The sequence below is a fragment of the Crocuta crocuta genome, unplaced genomic scaffold (assembly GCF_008692635.1).
Source record: "Crocuta crocuta isolate KB4526 unplaced genomic scaffold, BGI_CrCroc_1.0 scaffold139, whole genome shotgun sequence".
In the NCBI taxonomy this organism is placed as follows: domain Eukaryota; kingdom Metazoa; phylum Chordata; class Mammalia; order Carnivora; family Hyaenidae; genus Crocuta; species Crocuta crocuta.
This window is the reverse complement of record NW_027533258.1, coordinates 8,477,614-8,498,201: the sequence shown is the minus strand read 5'-3', so window position 1 is coordinate 8,498,201 and position 20,588 is coordinate 8,477,614. Positions and strand designations below refer to the sequence as shown.

The 20,588-nt window shown below is 50.5% G+C and overlaps 1 protein-coding gene across 1 annotated transcript in view; it reads right to left on the bottom strand.

The window, feature by feature from the left end:
- The window catches only part of STX8 (syntaxin 8), a 233,480-nt gene that overhangs the window by 195,163 nt on the left and 17,729 nt on the right, over positions 1-20,588 (bottom strand). Inside the window, exon 4 of the mRNA XM_077746725.1 lies at positions 20,379-20,489. Within this exon, the coding sequence (XP_077602851.1) occupies positions 20,379-20,489 (111 nt within the window). The remainder of the gene's footprint in view (positions 1-20,378; positions 20,490-20,588) is intronic.

The window sequence follows — 20,588 nt, the reverse complement described above, 5'->3', positions numbered from 1 at the left end:
AACCCACACACCCCTTCCAAACCAGACATGTTGGTCACCTTGGCGTCCCGGGTACAGGGAACGCGTGTTCTCAGCCTCCGTCCCCACATCCATAGGATTTTCATCTCAAGGATCGCCTTTCTGTCCCCACATTCTGTGGAAGCCACAAGGACTGTGCTGTTCATGAAACCACCTGTGAACTTTTCAACCCAGACATGAACGGTCATTCATTTGGGAGTTGGGTCCCCAGGATTTATGAAAACCAATGGCCACGACGACAGTGATATAACCCAACTAGCAGTGACGATGGTGGTTGACGGGCAGCAAGGACCTGCCATGTGCAATCAAATCGTAGTCCCGGACGACGTGCATGCGGCCACTCGCTTCCCCATCACTCATGATGCTTCTAGCACTCCTCACATTTCTCCTCTTGTCTGGAAATAACTGCTACCCCACTGTTTACCCTTTTATGTGGGTTAGCCTTCTGCCTACTAGGTACAAGGCAGGAACCGGAAGCCACACCCTTGACCCAACAGCACGCTGCTCCCCGGCACAGAGCGAGCCTGTCAGCACGGGTTCAGATCTTGGCTCCACCACCTACCAGCAGATAACAGACAGCAGTTTCCACCTGAGAGGCCTGCTGGTGAGTAAATAAAACAATCCATTTGCAGCGCCCAGGTGGCTCAGTGAGTTGAGTGTCTAACTTTAGCCCAGGTCATGATCTCACGGTTCGTGGGTTCGAGCCCCACACAGGCTCTGCGCTGACAGCTGGGAGCCTGGAGCCTGCTTCAGATTCTGTGTCTCCCTCTCTCTCTGCCCCTCGCCCATTCATGCTCTCTCTCTCTCTCTCTCTCAAACATTAAAAAATAAACAGTTTTTTAAAATTTTTAATAAACATTTTTTAAAATTAAAAAACATTACTAAAGGAGAAAATAAGAGATATAATCAAACTGATATAGCAATCTCAAAAACAACAAATTAGAACTACACCCTTTAATTATATTTATATGCATATATATGCATATACATAGACACATATTTTAGCACGTATTAGAGAATGCAGCACGACATGGGCCCAATTTAATATCAGCATCGAACTCAGATCAGCCAGCACACATACAGGAAAGCCTTCCTGGACTGATCACTGACCTACGAAGCCCTGAGCCCTGGAAGACGGGTGCTGGCCTGGCTCTCACACAGCTGGACAAAATCCACAGTCCACGGCAGTGCACATGGCCAAGGTCACCGATGTAAAAATTCTTCCCTGATGCCCTCCTTCCTGGGCTGTCTGATTCCAATGTTCTGGAAGTTTGGAAAGTTTCAAAGTTTGGAAGTTCAAGTGTGAACTTTGTCTGTCTCCCTCCACCACCCCCTCCCCGGTGTTTATCCTGTGTTGATACCGCAAGTCCAATGAGGAACTCAGCGTTTACCAACAAGAGCAGGTAAGATCACAGATGTCACTGAAAAAGGAACACATGACCTTACTTTCGTGAGGCTTCACGTTCCACTGAACGTTCAGAATGATGCCTGTTTTCACTCAGGAGTCTCCAGGCCCAGAAGGAAAACACGATAGAATTTAAGACAGGATTCTTGCCTTCAAAGCATTTACAATCAGATTGAAAAAAAGAAACAAACCACACACGAAGGACCAAAGGAACTGTTAAGCAGAAGACAAGGCATTCCCACAAACANATTTCAGTTCAAGACCACTCCTGACCCACTGGCTCAGGCCCAAAACCTTGGCATTGACTCTGACTCTGACTCACACCCCACAGCATCTACTGCATTAGTGAATCCTTTAAAATGTATCTAAGGGGTACCTGGGGGGCTCAGTCGGTTGGGTGTCTGACTTCGGCTCAGCTCATGATCTCCCCGTTTGTGGGTTCGAGCCCCACGTCGGGCTCTGTGCTGACAGCTGGGAGCCTGGAGCTGCTTCCGATTCTGTGTCTCCCTCTCTCTCTGCCCCTCTCCAACTTTCTCTCTCAAAAATAAACACTGAAAAAAACCCCTTAAAACAGCCCCCTTCCCTGAAACTCCTTAGCCTGCCTCATTTTGCCTGCTTCTTCCCTACAGCACGGGGACAACCACCCGTCAGAGATGATGCGCTGGTTTACCTTCTGCCCCCACGGGGGACCCTAAGCCCCCCGGGGAGGAACTAGCTTGCTCTCACCATCTCCCCAGCGTCCAGCCTGCCGGGCAGTGAATTAAAAACCGAAGTTGGGGGAATTAACGGATTCAGCCAAAACCGTCCCTTAACGCGAGAAACCAGCGAGTGTAGCCCGGAAACGGTAACACCGCCCGCCGGCGCTGTGCTCTGCGATTTCCGGGCCACCTTGCGACCCCGGCCCGGGTGTTACCGACGGGAAGACCGGGGAAAAGAGCCGTCAAGTGACTCTGCGGATCCAGGGTGCGTGCTCAGCGGCGGAGCTAACGGTGCCACCCAGCACCTGGGCTCTGGGCCCAGGCACCGTCCTCGGCACCGTCTCCGCTGAGGGCAGGCCCGGGAAGGCCGCGCAGCGCGGGGGAGGCCCCGGCACGGAAGGGCCCCGGCACTGGGGACGGAGGGAGGGCCCCGGAAAGGAGGGTGGGCACGGGGCCGGGAGCCGAGGGGGTGAATCCGGAAGGCTGGGTCTCGCAGAATTCCTTCCAGGGCAGGCGGCCTCGTCCCTCACCCTCACCCCTGCAGGGCCTGGCCATCTTCGCCCCGCGCTAACCGTCCCCATGCTGGAAACTAGGAACTAGAGTCCGCGGCGCGACGCCACTGCAGTCCCACGGCTGCCCCCGGCCTGCAAGGCCCTCCTCCCGTGACCTCACTGCCCAAACGTCCCGATGCCCCTCCGGCCCCTGCTGAGCCTCCTGTCACCGGCAGCCCTGCCCTGGCGGTCACCCCACGCCCTCTCTGCGGCGGGCACCTGCCCGCTGTCACCGGTAGGCACCTCTTCCTCCAGCTGCCCCTCGAGCACGAGTGCTCGGCAGCCCCCGTTGGCACCTTCCGTCCTGCCGCGCTCGCTCTCCGGGGCGCTCGCTCTCCGGGGCGGCAGGGCGCTCGCTCTCCGGGGCGGCGGGCCGCAGGAAGCGGAAGTAGCAGGTGCTTCCGCCCTTTCCGTGCCCCGGGCGCAAATGAAACAGGCCGTGTTCTCTCGGGTCACTATGGTGGTGGGTTCTTAACCGCGGGCGGGAGAGGCACAGGCCCCGCTCCCTAGCAGGGCAAGATCAGGATCCGGGGGTGCGGGTGAATCTGGGAGGAACAGCACATTCACAGCCGAAACCCCAGGGATCCCGATCCAGGGGGGTTGAGTCCCGCTCACGCTCCTCCTGATTGGAAATCACTGTGCCCGAGACTGGACTCCCCTCCGCCCATGCTGCTTCCCTGCAGGCCGGCCTCGGGCACCGACGCCTTCCTGTCGGGACTGCTCCACTGCGAACCCCATGTACCCAAAACCAAGCCGCGGACTCGCCCCGTAAGCTCTCTGGGGAGCACCCCCCACACCCCATAGGCCCAGTCATCCAGCCCTTTCTCCCGGCTGTTTTTTGCCCCTTCTCTCCCCCGTCTCATCGGTTACCAAGGCGTCCCTCTCGGGTCCGTGCCCCCCATTCCAGCCCCGCGGGTACTGCCTTGCCTCTGACCCTCGTCACCTCTCCTGGGGAGCACGGCCGAAGCTTGTGACTGGTCCCCCGTGTTCCCAGGCACCCGCATCCAAATCGCCTTAAGGCTCTGCTGCCGGAACTCTCTTTCTAAAACAGAGATCTGGCCGGGACGTCTCCCTGTTTCCAAACGGCCCCGGCCCCCGAGGAGCCAGGGAGGACCTTGCAGCTGGACAACATGGCCCCAGGGATCTGCCCGCTCAACTCCCGACACCCCCTTCCACGCCCTCACTGCTCCTTCGGCCCTACACACCGCTCACCGCTGCTCAGACAAAGGCACAAACTTCCACGCTCTCATGTTTTTGTATGAGTCTGGAGGGTCCCCACCCCCACCCCTTTGTCCATCTGGCAAAATTCTATTCATCCCCTAAGGCTCAACTCAAATGTCACTTCTCCCGTTTGGTCTTTCCCNNNTCTGGTGCTCCCAGAGCACTTTGTTCAAAACCTCTAACGTGGCGTTTATCAAGCAAGATGGTAGCTAGCTATTTACTCATCTGTCTCCCTTCCTAAATTAGGAGATCTGCGAGGAAAGAGGCCACAGGATAGTCATGTTTATACTCCTAGTAACAAAAACAAAACAAAACAAAACAAAAAACAACAAGAAGCCCAGGGCTTTGGAATATGCCAGAGAACAGGCATTCAGTACATGTTTATGAAACTGAACTAGGAAACCAGTGAGCTTTGGAGGCCGGAGAGAGACAAAATGAGAGGAGCAGTTAACATCTTTATCTTGAGGGATTAAAAAAAGAGAAGAGAAGAGAAGCACAACAAAACTTAATCTACCGCTACAGGCCTCCAAGACTCCAGGGCAAAGCCTGATATTCTTCAAGCAGATGGAGAGGGTGTCGCCTGAAAGAGAATTCTTCCACTCCGACACCTTCTGGCTCGACCCCGCGCCTAGAGTTCTGTCTGCTGAGGGAGAGTTTCTCTGAAGAGTTAATGAAGGCAGATGCTAAATACTATACTTCTGAGGCTGGGACAGACCTGAAATGTTTTTGTTTTTTGTTTTTTTTTTAAGTAAATCGGTTAACTTTTGCCCATATTCTTTCAAGATGGAACTTCTCTAGAACTTCTGAAATAAAAACCACATTAATAAATAGGGTGGGCATGTGTCTTGTAAAGATTTTACCAAAACGCTTCATGGGTGCTCCTGAAGATATGAAAATACTTCATTTTCGTCCGCCCAAAGTAAATGATGCTTTTTGGATTAAATGATGATGGGGGGGTGGGGCGCATGCACGGATAACCCATGTTTTTCTGCCAACAAGTAGAAGTGGCTGAGGCTTGCTGGGAGATCAGAGGGGAGGGCGTCCTTAGGGACCAAACAGAATTGAAAAAGCAGTGAATTCTGAGAAGTAGCTTTCCTTAGCATCTCAGAAACATGTCAGAGTGACTATATAAAATGTTAGTTTTGTCTAAAAAATATATACGTGTAAATCAGTGTCTGCCTCTTCACGGGTCAGAGAGAGGCTGGAAGATGCAACCAGACACCCCGTTTCCAGGGTGTTAGCGAAGTGACCCCCAAATCTTTGCAGTCCGGCTTGTCTGAGAAGAGGAGAACACACGACCACGGGATGAAAGCGTTAACTCCTTTCTCGAAACTTTTCTTGGTAGTTTCTGTGAATATAGAGATGCCTGGGGGCTCAAATTTCAATCAGAAATAGATTCTTTGACATAAATTCTTGGGAGGCAAAATCTGGCAACAATATGCAGCCTGGATTACGCGGAGGAGAGGCTGCAGCCAGGGAGGTGGGCCGGGAGGCTGGGGTAGTTTAGGCGGAAGGTGGCGGGGGTCTGGGTGAGGGAAATGACAAGAGGGAACAGGAAGAGGGGGGGCAATTCCCACAGTGAGTCAAAGGAAACCCCCCCCAAGTGTTGGTGAACAGACTGGATCGAGAAGAGGATAAAGATTTTCAGACGGGGATGGGGGATGGGAGTGGGGAGGGGACTTGGAGAAGCGACACAGCCTAAGGGAAGGGAAGTTTTTTATTTCCTTCCAGAATTTTCTCAAACTTCCACCTAGGTCCTAAGAAGAACCCCAAAGTAAAACTGCTCTGCAGGATCTACAGCTGCTCTGCAGGATGTACAGCTGTGAACCCATGTCTACTTACAGCCATGTCTGCTAGACAGCCAACCTCTCTAGGTCCGAGACTCCGTCCTGCTCTTTTTCTGTATCTCGTCCACCTGTCCGTCCATCCTTCCCACAAATACTTACTGTGCACCTGCTAGGTGCCGGGCTCTAATCTCAGGACTCGGAAGTGAACAAGACACACAAAGAAATATCTGACCTCAAGGAGCTGATACTCTGGGGACGATAAATGCCTCACACCGTGCCTTTTGCAAATGCACAATTGTTTTTGTTACGTTCAGCAGTCTTTCTGGAGTACGAGTCCAAAACAAAGAAGAGCTCAGACAAGGAAAATGTCCTTACTTAGCATCCTAGGAGATCCCTGCCATGGCATTTTTAAAATCTACTGCAGTCGGGGGCACCTGGGGGCTCAGTCGGTTGGACGTCTGACTTCAGCTCAGGTCGTGATCTCACGGTTTGTGAGCCTGCGTTCGAGCCCTGCGTCGGGCTCTGTGCTGACAGCTCGGAGCCTGGAGCCTGTTTCATATTCTGTGTCTCCCTCTCTCTCTCTCTGTTCCTCCCCCACTCACCCTCTGTCTCTGTCTCTCAAAAATGAATAAGCGTTAAAAAAATTAAAATAAAATAAAGTAAAACCTACTGCAGTCAAAGAATTTTCTAGTTTTAAACCAGTCTCATTTTCTCCTTCCTCACTGCCGGCCACATTTACCAATGTTTTAACATTAAGTTAAAAACCTGATGAAACAGTTTGCAGAAGAACAGACACGCAGGGTGGAAAAGGTCATCACAAGTCATTCTTTTGGCCTCCAAACCGAATTTCAGAAACCCCAGGATGCTCTTTCTAAGAGTCCAAGCAACCCAAAATCTAGAAAATAAAACCAAAGGGAACAGTCCTTTGCCCTCCGTGTTTGACTGTCAGGGTTCCTGAGGAGAAGAGGGGGGACGTAGGGTGGCATGTAAAACAGAAGAATTCTAAGTGAGATGAAGGAGCTGCCTGCCAAGTGCATGGTGACCGGGAGCCATCTGCTGGTTTGTGCTTACGACTCAATGACAAAATGTTGAGCAGTGCGATGACCGCCATTTATTTACAAGGCACTCCTTCCGCGATGACACAAAGCACTTGTGAAAACATGTTTGGAAACAGAATGAGCAAAAGTCAACTGTATGCTTACATATGGGGGGGGGGGAGTTCTGTTGTGAGAACTGAGCCTTCTTGACACCGTTGTTTGAGTAACAGGGGCCCTACATCCCCCACTTTGCTCTTTATGACCAAGCACCCTTCAAGGACAAACCTGACGGGTGCCCTACGGAGGTTACCGATTGCACTGAGGCATTTGGCGTGAACATCGATGTACATCTTCGTCTCGACTCTACTATCTTGCCCCTTATTTGCTTCCGTCCTCACTCATAAAATAAAGAGAAAATGCAGTAAAAGAGTCGCTTAGTCGTGTCAATGAAAACTGTCCCACGACAAACACACCAGGGTAATACAACGAAATCCTTAGCTGGCAGAAGGGCTACCGAGAGTCGTGGAAATCTGCATTTGTCAGCTGACAGGCAGAAACGCTAATCGGGCATTACAAGACCATCTAAACGCGGCAACGAAAGATATGTATACGCCCGAGATGCATAAAAGCCAAGAACCACCTACATAGTTATCATTCCCACTTCAATAATCTTGCTTATAACTGTATCAATTCATCTCTTTCCCATCTAAACACTCCAGTTCTCGAGATGGGCACCCATGCTTTCCAATGGTGCTTTTCACTTTTTCTCTGAGGATGGAGCCCACGAATCCATAAGTGCCCTTAGGTAACCATCTCTACAACCACCTGGGCACCAATCTGGAGGCTCGTACGGAAATGATCAGTCTAATGGGAGGGCTTGAGAAAAGACCCAAGTAAGAGGGAAAACATGTGAATTCTACTAATTCTGCAATTGCTGACTCAGGGCTCAATTCTCTCACCTCCTTCCCCACCTCCCTTACCGTAAGGTCTCTCCCTGTCTTTACCCCATACGCCATTTATGGCTCACAACACACGATTCGGCACTCACATACCAATGTCCACTGTGTTCTAATTGCTTCATGCAGGATAGAAAGGCCTCTCCGAAGGGCATGCCATTTTTGGATTCCCCTCTGCTAAGAGCCATGGCGGCACGTGCTCAGTAATGTTTACAAGAGCACCTTACGAAGGCATAAACCGATGCATTCGCCTACACTTATCTCATGTGGCCCTCACGATATTTTGTAGAGTTGGGGTGATCTGCAGTTTTACAAGACACAAACGGAGTCAGAACTCAAACCTGGGTTTTGGAATACCACACCCTTTGTTCCTGCCACTGAATCACACAAGCAGACGTAGCCACACGTGGCTGGAACGGATGGAGGGGAGGCGGGGCGTTACGTACAGCAATCAGGAAAAAGGACAAAGTACCCAAGGCCAGTGAGACACGAACAAATGAGGGGTCCCCACAAGGCAGCCACATATCATACCAAGATCAAGAGTCAAGAGACCCGAGAGACAAAACCTACAGCAGAGGACAAGGAGGCCTGAGTTCTAGCTCCTTCTCTCCCATTCATTCCCCTCGGGCACGACGGCTTCTCTAAGTATGTCTCCCCATCTGCAAACTGGCACCAACCTCTCCTCTCTTACCCGTGAAGATTCTTATGAGGCTCAAATAATATCTCAAGTGCTTGGCAAACAGGGAAGGGAGGCAGGGAGAAATAGAAAACCCTTTTTTTAATACATATATTTTTTTAATTTTTAGAGAGAGAGTACACACAAGGAGGGGAGAGGAACAGAGGAGGGAGGAGAAGGGGGGAGAGAGAGAGAGAGAGAGAGAGAGAATGAATCTTAAGCAGGCTCCAAGGTCAGCGCAGAGCCCGACGTGGGGCTCCATCCCCTGACCCTGGGATCATGACCTGAGCTAAAGTCAAGAAAGAGTCAGACGCTCAACCAACAGAGCCACCCAGGTGCCCTCAAAACCCTTTTCAGTAAATGAGAAGATACTTTTTTCAGTGTTTTATACATTTTCACTTCTAAAAAACCCAAGTTGGAAAGTATTTAATAGGCTTTAAAAACAACAACAACAAAAGTAACTAAGGATCTGGTATATATAGGTGACTCTTGCTCTATTCCCACAGCTTCTTCATAGACTGGAATTTCCTCCTTTCTCAATTGCCACCTGGTCTTTATAATTTGAAATGAGTACATACAAGGGTAGGGAATCTTGATCTTTCCATCAAAAGTCACCAATATACCAGAGAGGTTAAGAACTGCAATTCAAAAAAAGGTTTTTTTAATTTTTAACGTATCTTTATTTTTGAGAGAGACTGAGAGACAGAGCACAGCAGACTGGGAGTGGAGTTGGGGGAGGGCAGAGAGAGGGAAGGTCTGAGATACCAACACATAGCCCGATATGGGGCTTGAACCCACAAACTGTGAGATCATGACCCGAGCCAAAGTTGGATGCTTAACTGACTGAGCCACCCAGGCACCCCAAGGACTCCAATTCAAAACAAGATACCATTTTTCACCCATCAGATCAATAAAACCCAACTGGTTCTGTACCAGCCACGGGCAGCTACAGGCAGGGAAACATGGGGGAACACGAGACGTTCAGAAACAAACCCGGCAGAGCCTGCTGACATGGACCCCCACCCCTCAGCCTCGTAATCCCACTTCAGGGACTCTGTCCTACAGAGATGAAAGCCATGTTCGCTACAGATACTGAATGCTGCATTTCCCAGTCGTGGTAACGAAGGAAACAACCGGGAACCATCAAAGGGGGATGTGGTTGAAGGAATGGCTGTACATTTACACTGTGGCAAAACGTAGCTATTTCAAAGAATGTGTCAGGGGCGCCTGGGTGGCTCAGTTGGCTGAGCATCTGACTCTTGATTTCGGCTCAGGTCATGACTCAAGGTCGAGGGATCAAACCCCATATCAGGCTCTGTGCTTAGCCTCTCTTTCTCTCCCTCTGCGTCTCCCCAACTCGTGCTCACTCTGCTAACATTCTCTNTCCCCTGCCCACGCTGTCTCTCTCTCTCTCTCTCCTAGAAATAAATAAAAATATTAAAAAAAAAAAAGTAAAAAAAGAATCTGTTAGATCTATGGATTTGGAGGACTTTCCAAATTTAAATGAAAAAGGTAAATAACAGGGTAATATGTAGAGTACAACTCTGTCTTCATAAAAAAAAAGAGGAAATGCATATGCATGTAAATATATCTGTAAATATTTGTATAAATACAGATAAATGTCTGGAGGGAAGCCACCCGGCTGGCTAACACTAGTTACCGCAGGACAGTGCGCTGGAGGGAAAGGAAGGGAGGGAGTGAATTTTCCGCTACACCTCAGCATGGTTTGACTTGTTACAATGAGCATGTGCCACGCTGATAATTTGTTTCAAATCCAATTAAGGCTGAGTCCTTTCCCCAGGGGAGGGGCACGGGAGGGAAGGCATTAGGGGAATGAAGACCTACAACGTTGGCGTAGACGGACAGAAAGTGGTATCGAAAGCATCCCTCTGCTTTTAAAATTAAAAGTAGGGGAAAAACCCCTAAAATCAAGAAATGCCAGATTCAAACATTAATTTTTTTCTTAGGAGGAAAGAGAAATGGAAGAGAAAGATCTAAAGGCAAGGAAGGAAGAGGAAGGGGAAAGGAAGGAAGAGGAAGGGGAGAGAAAGAGAAAGAGAAAAGACAGGCTGGGCAGGGGTCTACAGTCACCGAGGGCAAGTTTTCAAATGACACAGGCTGTCACACAGAGGAAGGGGAGGGAAGAAGGACCGGAGAGAGAAGAAGAGAGAACGGGAGGGTGACAGAGTCCCTGTTCCGAAGCTGGGCAGCACCAGCAGCCTAACACTCCCCCTCACTTCAGGGGAGAAAAATCCTAACTTTTCAAAATCTAGAAACTGGGAAGGGCTGGGTCAGTGTCCCCCGAGTTCTCCTGACTTACATCTCCACCTTGTGGTCTGTTCAGGACATTGCTCTCAGTGTGTATGTGCGTGTGTGTGTATGCTCGTGCGTGTGTGTGTATGCTCGCGCGTGTGTGCATATACATGAATATGTATGAGTATGTACGTATGTTAAGTGTATATAGGTATATGTACTCATATATAAGTATAAATGGTTATATATATTTATAAGCGTTTATATTTGTAAGTATACATATTCATATATATAAGTATACATATTTTTATACATATTTGTAAGTGCTCACTTATAAGTACACATGTGTTATATAGGCATACGCTGTATCACTTCTTACATTTATCATACATTACATTATGTATAGAAGTATACATACGTATACAAGTATACACCTACACAGGTATATACACACTTGTCCTCATATATATTATATAAAAATGTGTGTATATATGTATTTCTATACATTTATTTTATTTTTTCAGAGAGAGAGTGTGAGCAGGGGAAAGGGGCAGGGGAAGAGAGAGGGGGAGGAGAGAGACAGAGAGAAAAAAGGAATCTCAAGCAGGCTCCGCGCTAAGCATGGAGCCTGACCCGGGGCTCAATCCCATGGATCCAAGCCGAGATCAAGAGTCGGCCATTAAACAACTGAGCCACCCAGGCGCCCCATGCGTGTTTTTCAATTCAAGTAGAACAGAGAAACAGAAGGGTCATAACTATACAGCTCAAGACCATCTGCAAAGGCAACACGCCCGCTTAGTCACTACCCTGGCAAGCAATCGCACCAAAGGCACACCAGGGCCGCTCGTGCCCCCTTCTGACGCATGGCTTCCCGCAAAGGGACCCCCTTTGGTGATCTGGAACCCTGTAAGTAGTGTCGCCTTCACAGGAACACACTCTTACAGCACGCGCTCCCATGTCAGACTCTTCTTGCCCAGCATGTTTGTGAGGCCCACCGCGGTGCGTGGCGCGGAGCTGTAGGTCACTTGTTCTCGCGTCTGTCGGATCGCTGTACAGATTCGCCATGGTGTGCTTCCCCACCGGAGCGGAGGTGCACACAGGGCTGCTTCCAGGTGGGAGTATTAAGAATAACGCTGCGAGAAACGGTCTTATACACGCTTCTGTACCGCTCAGTTTTAGGAAATGTGGTCAAATAGTTTTCCATAGTAGTTACAGAGGGGCGCCCGGGGGGCTCAGTCGGTTGGGCGTCCGAGCAGGCTCAGGTCAGGATCTCACGGTTTGTGGGTTCGAGCCCCGCGTGGGGCTCTGTGCTGACAGTTTTGGAGCCTGGACTCTGTTTCAGATTCTGTGTCTCCCTCTCTCTCTGCCCCTCCCCTGCTCACAATCTGTCTCTGTCTCAAATGTAAGTAAACATTTAAAAAAAAATGTTTTAATAAAACAAATAATAACTGGAAAATATAAGGGAATCAACAGAAAGACTAGAAACAATCGGAGCAGTAAGAAGGTGGTTATATTAATTAGCAGGCGTCAGATGTGAACAGCCTCCCTCTAAACAACAACCAAAAAGCATCGTGGCATGAAACAATCTGAAACCAACAAAAATGTAAAATACCTAAACATACATTAAACCACAAGGGCACACAGCTCACTCGGGAGAAGACATTCTGAGAGCCCTGAGCGAAATCATGACCAAGTTGAGACACACCCCATGTTCCTTGAGAGGAAGATTCGATATTATAAAGGGTTTCAAGAGTTCATGGAATGCCAATTTTAAAAACCAGTTACTTTTCCCTTTTAAAAATTAGGTTGGCTGATTCTAGAATTCATGTTTAAAAGAAGAACCCCAAAACTCTTAAAAAAGAAGTAAAAGGGCACCTGGGTGGCTCATTCCATCAAGCGTCCCACTCTTGATTTCAGCTCAGGTCAAGATCCCAGGGTCATGGGATTGAGCCCCGCCCTGGGCTCTGCACTAACGGCTGCTTGAGATTCTTACTATCTTTATCTCCCTCTGCCCCTACCCCTGCTCATGCTTGCTCTCTTTTTTTAAATTTAAAAAAAAAAAATTTTTTTTTTGACAGAGAGATAGAGACAGCATGAGCAGGGGAGGGTCAAGAGGGAGAGGGAGACACAGAATCCGAAGCAGGCTCCAGGCTCTGAGCTGTCAGCACAGGGCCCCAAATGGGGCTCGAACCCATGAACCATGAGATCATGACCTGAGTTGAAGTCAGATACTTAACCCACTGAGCCAGGCGCCCCATCACGCTCTCTCTTTCTAAAATAAATAAAACAGTTTTAAAAAGGAGGGTAATGACAGGAGACTATCATGTATTAAAACTTTTAATACAAACTCCAAAGGTGCTAGCAAATGAGTAGTCAGAGAGACCACAGAACACATCACGAAGTCCAGACACAGATCCAAACACACACACACACACACACACACACACACAGATGTGTAACAGTATAAAGCTCACCATCTCAAAATTTGTGAAAATGGATCATTCAGGAAAACAAAACACAATAAAAAATTAGGGTAGCTGCAGCACTTATTATAATAAACGCAATATGGAAGCAAAAAAAAAAAAATTAGGGTAGCCAAGTAGGAAAAAAGTAGGATTCATACCCTTCACCACATTAAATTCCAAATGGATCAAATATTTAACGGTTATGAAATGAAATCACGAGAGCACTCAAAGGAAACAAGGGAGAGTTTTTGAGAATACCGTTCATTACGATTACATATAGGAGCGGCGTAAAACTCGACTAAGAAGGGACAGGCTTCATACATGAGACTGGAATAGGGGACCCACGTGTAGTGACACAGCGTTTGGGGAGCACTGGATGGAAACAGGCACCCACACAGAAGTCTGCACTGCTCCTGTGAGAGTCACAAGTGCATATGCTCTAATCCAGCCATCCTACTTCTTTTTTTTTTTCTTTTATAATTTATTTATTTTGAGAGAGACGGAGAGAGAAAGAGCACAAGCTGGGGAGGGGCAGAGAGAAACAGACACAGAATCTGAAGCAGCTCCAGGCTCCAAGGTGTCAGCACAGAGCCCGACATGGGGCTCGAACTCACGAACCGTGAGATCATGACCTGAACCCAAGTCGAACGCTCAACCGATGGAGCCACCCAGGCGCCCCCAGCTATTCCTACTTTTAAAAAGTAGGTTGCTCCTGTGTTAATAACTTTAGGCAACATAAAATATCAAGTGATGATTCTTTAGGAAACCTAAGTAGAATCAGCTATGAATCATCCTTCTTGTAACTCAGGCTGTAATTTGAAATAAAACATCCAATGACCTAAAATGGGGGAGGGGTGCTTTTCATGTAAAACCAAATGTAAGTTTTTCTTTTGTCCACTGTGGTTTCCGATACAGTGCCATGAAATACAAACGGAACATATCATACTGTTTTTTTTAAGAGCTCAAAGGGAAAATAGCGGACATCAAATTTATGAAGTCGACCCTAAGAACATGAGAACATGCCGTTGTCATCGTTATTCTTTTGACTTTAGCAATCGGTCTGCCTCCTGAGATGCCATTCCTGAGACACAGCTACCATCCCAACATCTAAATAACTTCCTATTTCCTATAATCCTCAATATGGCTGGTGGTGTGAGGATTAAAGCTTAGCCAATTAGCCACCCACTACTGCCGAGTTAATCACATAATCTCCGAGATGCTCACAGAGCAGCCGAGTATGCAATGATTGTTTTCCTCTCTCTACAGACAAAGATTTAACTAATTGTGAGACTCAGCAATGCTCTCAAGTAGAAAGGGCAGGAGAATTTTAAAGCAGTGTCCTTATGAGTCGCGGCTTATCTTCTGAGAGACATTGTTACGGCGGAGACTTCTTTAACAAGTTTCCAAATGCCCTAAGTTAGTCAACCATCGCTTCTTTAGACCGCAGTCTCCCATCGAGGTTTACTGCTTTAAAATAATGATCGGTAATCCGTGAGGTGAAGCTAAGATCGCGTCACCTGACGGCCACACATTCAACTGCGTGATCGCCACGTCAACATCTGTGTACGGGAAATGCTAATCCCAGCTGAGGTCTGACAGGACTCTCCTTAATAAGGCCACATACGAGGAGGAAGGGGGAGGAGGAGGAGAGGGCGGGGTGGGGGACCCGGGAGAGAGGAGGCTACGGTCTCGGGTGCAGGCAAGAGCAGAGCGGGGTCACACAAAGGAAACAGGACGGAGAGGCAGAAGCAGGGGCCCGATCGGACAAACAGTCCTGCCCTCTGGCTGCTGGCTGCCACCGGGCTTTGAGACACTGATTAGCAAGCCGATTAGCCCTGCGTCTGCTGGCGGCCTAGCATTCATGTCCACATGTGCCACAGAGAGCGTGCCTACCACATTTGAAGGATCTTTTTTTTTAATGTTTTTTATTTATTTCTAGGANCCCACGAACCGCGAGATCATGACCTAAGCGAAAGTCAGACGCTTAACCGACTAAGCCACCCAGGCGCCCCTTGAAGGTTCTGATAAGGCTTTCAGGCCAATGCATTTCCGTAGGAGATGGTGACCTAAGGCACAGACATGTGCCACCCCGCCCCCCCCGTGATGAAGCAACCCACACTGACTTAAAGAATGACAGAAGCAGGGGCACCTGAGTGGCTCAGTCGGTTGAGCGTCCAACTTCGGCTCAGGTCATGATCTCCCAGTTTGTGGGTTTGAGCCCGGCATCGGGCTCTGTGCCGACAGCTCAGAGCCTGGAGCCTGCTTCAGATTCTGTGGCTCCCTCTCTCTCTGCCCCTCCTCTGCTTGCGCTCTCTCTCTCTCTCTCAAAAATAAATACTTAAAAAAAAAAACAACAACAAAGAATGACAGAAGCAAACAAAAATGCCGGAGGAGTCCACAGATTAGAGAAGTAGAAAAGGGTGCTCCTCGGAGCTCAGAACCAGGAACTAACCGTGGGGAGGCCCGAGGAAGTCGGTGTGAGTCACAGAAACGGACTGGCAGGGAAGGGAATGAGGTCCCTCTGAAGACAGAGCTGAAAGGTCCCTGATGGCTGGTATCAGAAAGGACCAGGCAATCCTGACATGGTCCAGATGCAGAGGACGCGCTGAACCGTGAACCCAGCCTGGCTATGTCTTCATGCGAATTTGGAACCTCAGAAGACCGGTGAAAGAATGATCAGGGTACCAGAACTTGGGGGCGGAAGGGGAGGCCTCAGGTGTGGGGATGAGGGGCACAGAGGGCAAAAAAAACACTCTGATGTCGCCAGGTGAGTGAAATCAAAGACCAGGCGCTCTGACTTCCAACTGATCACCATCTACTGCTAGCGACTGTGACCTTTACCGTGATCCTCATCCGCTTGCCCGAAAGCGGCCCGAAAGCAGATTTCCCATGGATTTGCCTACGTAATACTGGAGAATGCTGGAATGCTTTTATCTACTACACATCCTCTCAGTGACCAGATTCCCCTGGAATGTCACAGAACGTGCATTCTCAGGGCTGAGTTCTGGGCTGAATTGTGTCCTCACCAAAAATTCCTACGAATATGGGGCTAAAGTGCTACCCCCTGGTACGTACCTCAGAACGTGACAGCATTTGGAGACAGGTTCGCTAAAGAGGTCACTGAGTACAGTGGGGTCGTTGGGTGGCCCATAACCCAACTCGCCCACTCTCTTTATGAGAAGAGGGAGCCTGGACACACAGACCTCAGATGTGTGTGCGCACGGGGGAAGGACCACATTGAAGACACAGACAGAAGTCGGCCACCTTCAAGAGCGGGAGGGACGCCTAGAAGAGACCCTCCATCACGGCCGTCAGGGGGCTCGATGCTGCCGAGGACACGTGGGTCTGGCTGTCCGGCCTCCAGAACTGTGAGAAAGGACGTTTCTGGTAGCTAAGCCCCTGGTGGGTGGCGCCCGATGGAGCAGCCTAGCAAGTGCCCGCAGCAGGTGCACACATGGTCCTGTGTCGCCACGTGCTTGATAGCAATGTGGGCTCGATAGGGACTCCCCAACAATCCACCCGCAGGCCGCCTACCGCCAGCTCTCCTCTTTACCCGCACTGACTGGCTTCCTCCAGGACATGCGCAGGGCCACACTGGCTCCTGCTCCTGGCTGGCCCCTATGCCACCCGGAACGGACTGTTCTAGCCTTTCTCACCTGCTTCAAATCCCTCCTCAGGAGCCCCTTCTGCCCCACGGTGCTTACGCACATTTCAACAGAATTCTTCTGGAAGCTACTCCAAACTATTTCCGACTTCCATTCCTTGAGCTAAGATAACACGACGACATCTACGTTCCGCTTGGTCCCATCCTGAGGGCGTGTAAACAAGCATGTCCAGCTGCCTCAGTGATTCAATCCCCCAGGACTTAGGTCATCGTTGCTTTGCGGTTCCTGCTCTGTGTGGCCTTGCCGTCCCCAAGCCACCCCAACCGTTCCCCCAGAAGTCGCACGTGTCTGCCCGCCACATGGATCAGCCCAGAACACAGGACAGGGAGGAGGCGCTGGTCTCGGCAGCTTCACCCCAAACACCCCTGCACGGATCCACCGACTACACGGAAATCCATCAGTCAACTCACTCTGGGCTCAAGGAGGCTTCCGTTGTCAGACCTCCAGGAGGCAGGTCCCTGCCGCCATCGATTCCGCTGCGAGAATTAACAGGCGACTGCTGGCTAGCGAGACGGCAGCAAGCCAGGCACCGAGGACGGGGGCACAGAGCGAGATCTGGAGGGGAGAAGGAGCGGGCACACCGGAACCAGACTGGCCAGTCAGCGGGGAGGAAGGAGGCAGCAGCGGCACCGTTCGTGGGAGGAACACCTTGCGTCTGTAAAGGTTATGGGGTTCGCGCAGCCCTTCACACTGATCCCCTCACCTTGTCCTAACAGTGAAAGAGAGGCAGCACACCCACCCGCAGCTCAAGGTCAAGGACTTCAAAGCCCAGGAGGCTGGGGGGTCAGCAAGCCATGGGCGGAGCCCAGAAGCCAGGTCGGGCGCTGCTGGCGGTGCAGTGGCTGCGGGGTCACAGGCGTCGACGCCCGCGTCTGGATAAAACCCACGCTCCGAGGCCCATCGGTTTCAGAGTCTTACCTGCCCACCCCCCCCAAACCTCAGTTTCTCCAACGCAACATGGACATCAGGAAGATCTCCGGGAGCTCAGCGCATGCCTGGGACCTGGGAGGCGCGTGGCAGACGTGGGCTTTCAGCTGGCACCTCAGGTGGGCACGAAGCGGCGGCCTCGCCTGACCCGTGAGACACACCTGAGGAGACTGCCCCGCATGGCTGCGACCCGGGCCTCCCACCAGGCTGCCCACTGCGACTTCGCAAGTGTCCAGCCCTGCCACCTGTATTTCTTTTCTTTCTCTATCTCTCTCTTCTTTTTTTTATTGTTTGTATAAGTCTCTTGGGTTTCTGAGATGCCCAGTGCCACCGTCAAGAACAAAGGGTAGAGGCGCCTGGGTGACTCCCTCAGTTGAGCATTCGACTCAGGCTCAGGTCATAATCTCGTGGTTCATGGGTTCAAGCCGCGCATCGGGCTCTGTGCTGACAGATCAGAGCCTGGAGCCTGCTTCAGATTCTCTGTCTCCCTCTCTCTCTGACAGTCCCTACTCATGCTCTGTCTCTCTCTCTCTCAAAAATAAATGAACATTAAAAAAAAAAAATAACAAAGGCTATAGAGCTGTATTTCTCAAACTGTAAGTTGCATTCAAATCCCGAAGATCCTTGTTAAAAATACCTGAAGATCTGCATCGGGTGCCTGGGCGGCTCAGTCGGTTCAGCGTCCAATTCTTGATTTCAGCTCAGGTCACGATCTCACGATCTATGAGTTTGAGCCCTGTGTCAGGCTCCACACTGACAGAGCAAAGCTTGCTTGGGAACTTCTCTCTCCCTCTCACTCTGCCCCTCCCCAACTCGTTCCCTGTCTCTCTCTGTCTCTTTCTCTCAATGTAAATAAATAAACATTTTTTTAAAAACCTTTAAATGCAGATTCAGGAGAGCCTGGCTGGCTCCAGTTAGTAGAGCATGCAACACTTAATCTCAGCATAGTGAGTTCAAGTCCCACATTGGGCGTGGAGCCTTCTTAAAAAAGTTTTAGGGACACCTGGGGGGCTCAATCAGTTAAGTGTCCCACTTCAGCTCACGTCATGATCTCATGGTCCACGAGTTCAAGCCCTTGCATCAGGCTCTGTGCTGACGGCTCAGAGCCTGAAGCCTGCTTCAAATTCTGTGTCTCCCTCTCTCTGCCCCTGCCCTGCTCATACTCTGGCTCTCTGGCTCACTCTCTCTCTCTCTTTCAAAAAAAAAATTTTAAATCAAATTGTTTCAGAAACGCGTACCCAGAAGGTCTGGGGCAAGATCTGAGATTCTGCGTCCAACACGCTCACAGGCGGTGCTGACGCCTCCTGTGCAAAGGTCACACTTTAAATGACAAGGATACAGAGACTGTCCCAGGAGTGAAGATGCGTAACAAGCGAGAGGGGACTAAAAGAACGGCAAAACCCACGAGGCCCGATACATAAGGTGGCCCCTTCCACATCCTTAAATGACACAGCGAAGAGCTGTAAGCAGAGCCTGACACATAGCACACTCCTGTCAGGGGGTAACTGTTACTGTCCGTCATGATCACTACCCCCGCAACCGCAGAGGTATTCAGATGCCACCCCCCCCCCACTCCCTCTCCAGTTGGCTCTGCTAGCTACGCCTTTACTCTCTGGACTTCTTGACGGACGGCCCTGACTACACCATGGACCCCTTGCTCTGTGTTCCGTTTGGTGGGCCCTGGATAGCTGCCTTCGCCCGCCACACCCCGCCAGAGAACCATCTGGCCCACTTCAGCTTCTTCCAGACCCTGCCCAGGACACAACGCGCCCCTCCCAGACTCCTGGGCTTCATTTCCCCACGGAAACAACTTGGGATTCCACTTGGCTGCCTGTCTTTCGTGATCTCTTTCTCTATCCCTGGATCACACGCTCCCAAGGTCTGGGGCCAACAGGAAACTGTTCCCTTCTCCTCCGCTTACCCCAGGGACATGGTCTGCAATCCCGACTGCATATCGTACTTACCTGGGACCCCCCCATGCCCCTCCTCGATGTAACTGTCTGACGTGGGGCCCAGTAACTTGTGGCCAAAGGTAAAAAAGCACTGCCCTTGGGAAGCCACGTTATTCCTAACTGGGACCTAAGCAGAAGCAAGCCACTCTGCGGAATGAAAGCACCATCCCCGGCGGCGAAGACGCCTCTGCGCTAAGTTCCTTTCCTTGAACCATCGCGATGGTTCCCACGATGAAGTTACAGGAGTTCCGGAAGGAGGGGAGGGGGGCCAGTTCCAAAGAGGTAACCGCACGGGGATCGTGAACCCCAACCCTGGAGAGCTGGCCCGCTTCTCCGGGCCTTCCGGCAGGGCGGGGTGCACAGCGGCTGTCCCCTCCATGGCGTGGGAGTGGCTCACGGGCACAGAACGGGCCAGAGAAAATAAACACCCCTCTTCCCCACACAGGTCCACACGTGACTTGAGGAGCTGAAGAGGCAGCTAGCGTAGCAGAAAGCACAACCGAAGAACGCAGAGGAGATTTCCCGGCTCCATCCGTGTTCTGCTCAAACAGTCTTCCCTCGGGATGAGAGTCCACCCAACATACCTGGTTTACTAAATCCAGAAAATCAGAGAATGCTACGCTGAAAGATCACGCCAGGGCAAACACTGTAAAGGACCTGGATACAGTCTACTAGTTGAATCGAGCCGCTCAGGAAACACACCCGTGATCCCGGCAAAGGATACTTTCCACCCACCCACGTAATCCCCGGGGAGGAAAACGTCATACCTGATGAGATCGGGTTCTGCACCCTCGTTCTTAAAGGACGCCAGAAGTAGCCTCTCCCGAGTTAGGAGCTCGTCCAGGAGGTTCTGTCTTCGGTCCCCTTCAAGCTGCGTTCTGCACACATCTCGTTAAGGTCCAATGAATGGTGGTTGGGTGAATGACCTCAGTTTACCTCTCACGTTACTAAGTGAGCTCCCCCCAGCTCAGCTGTGC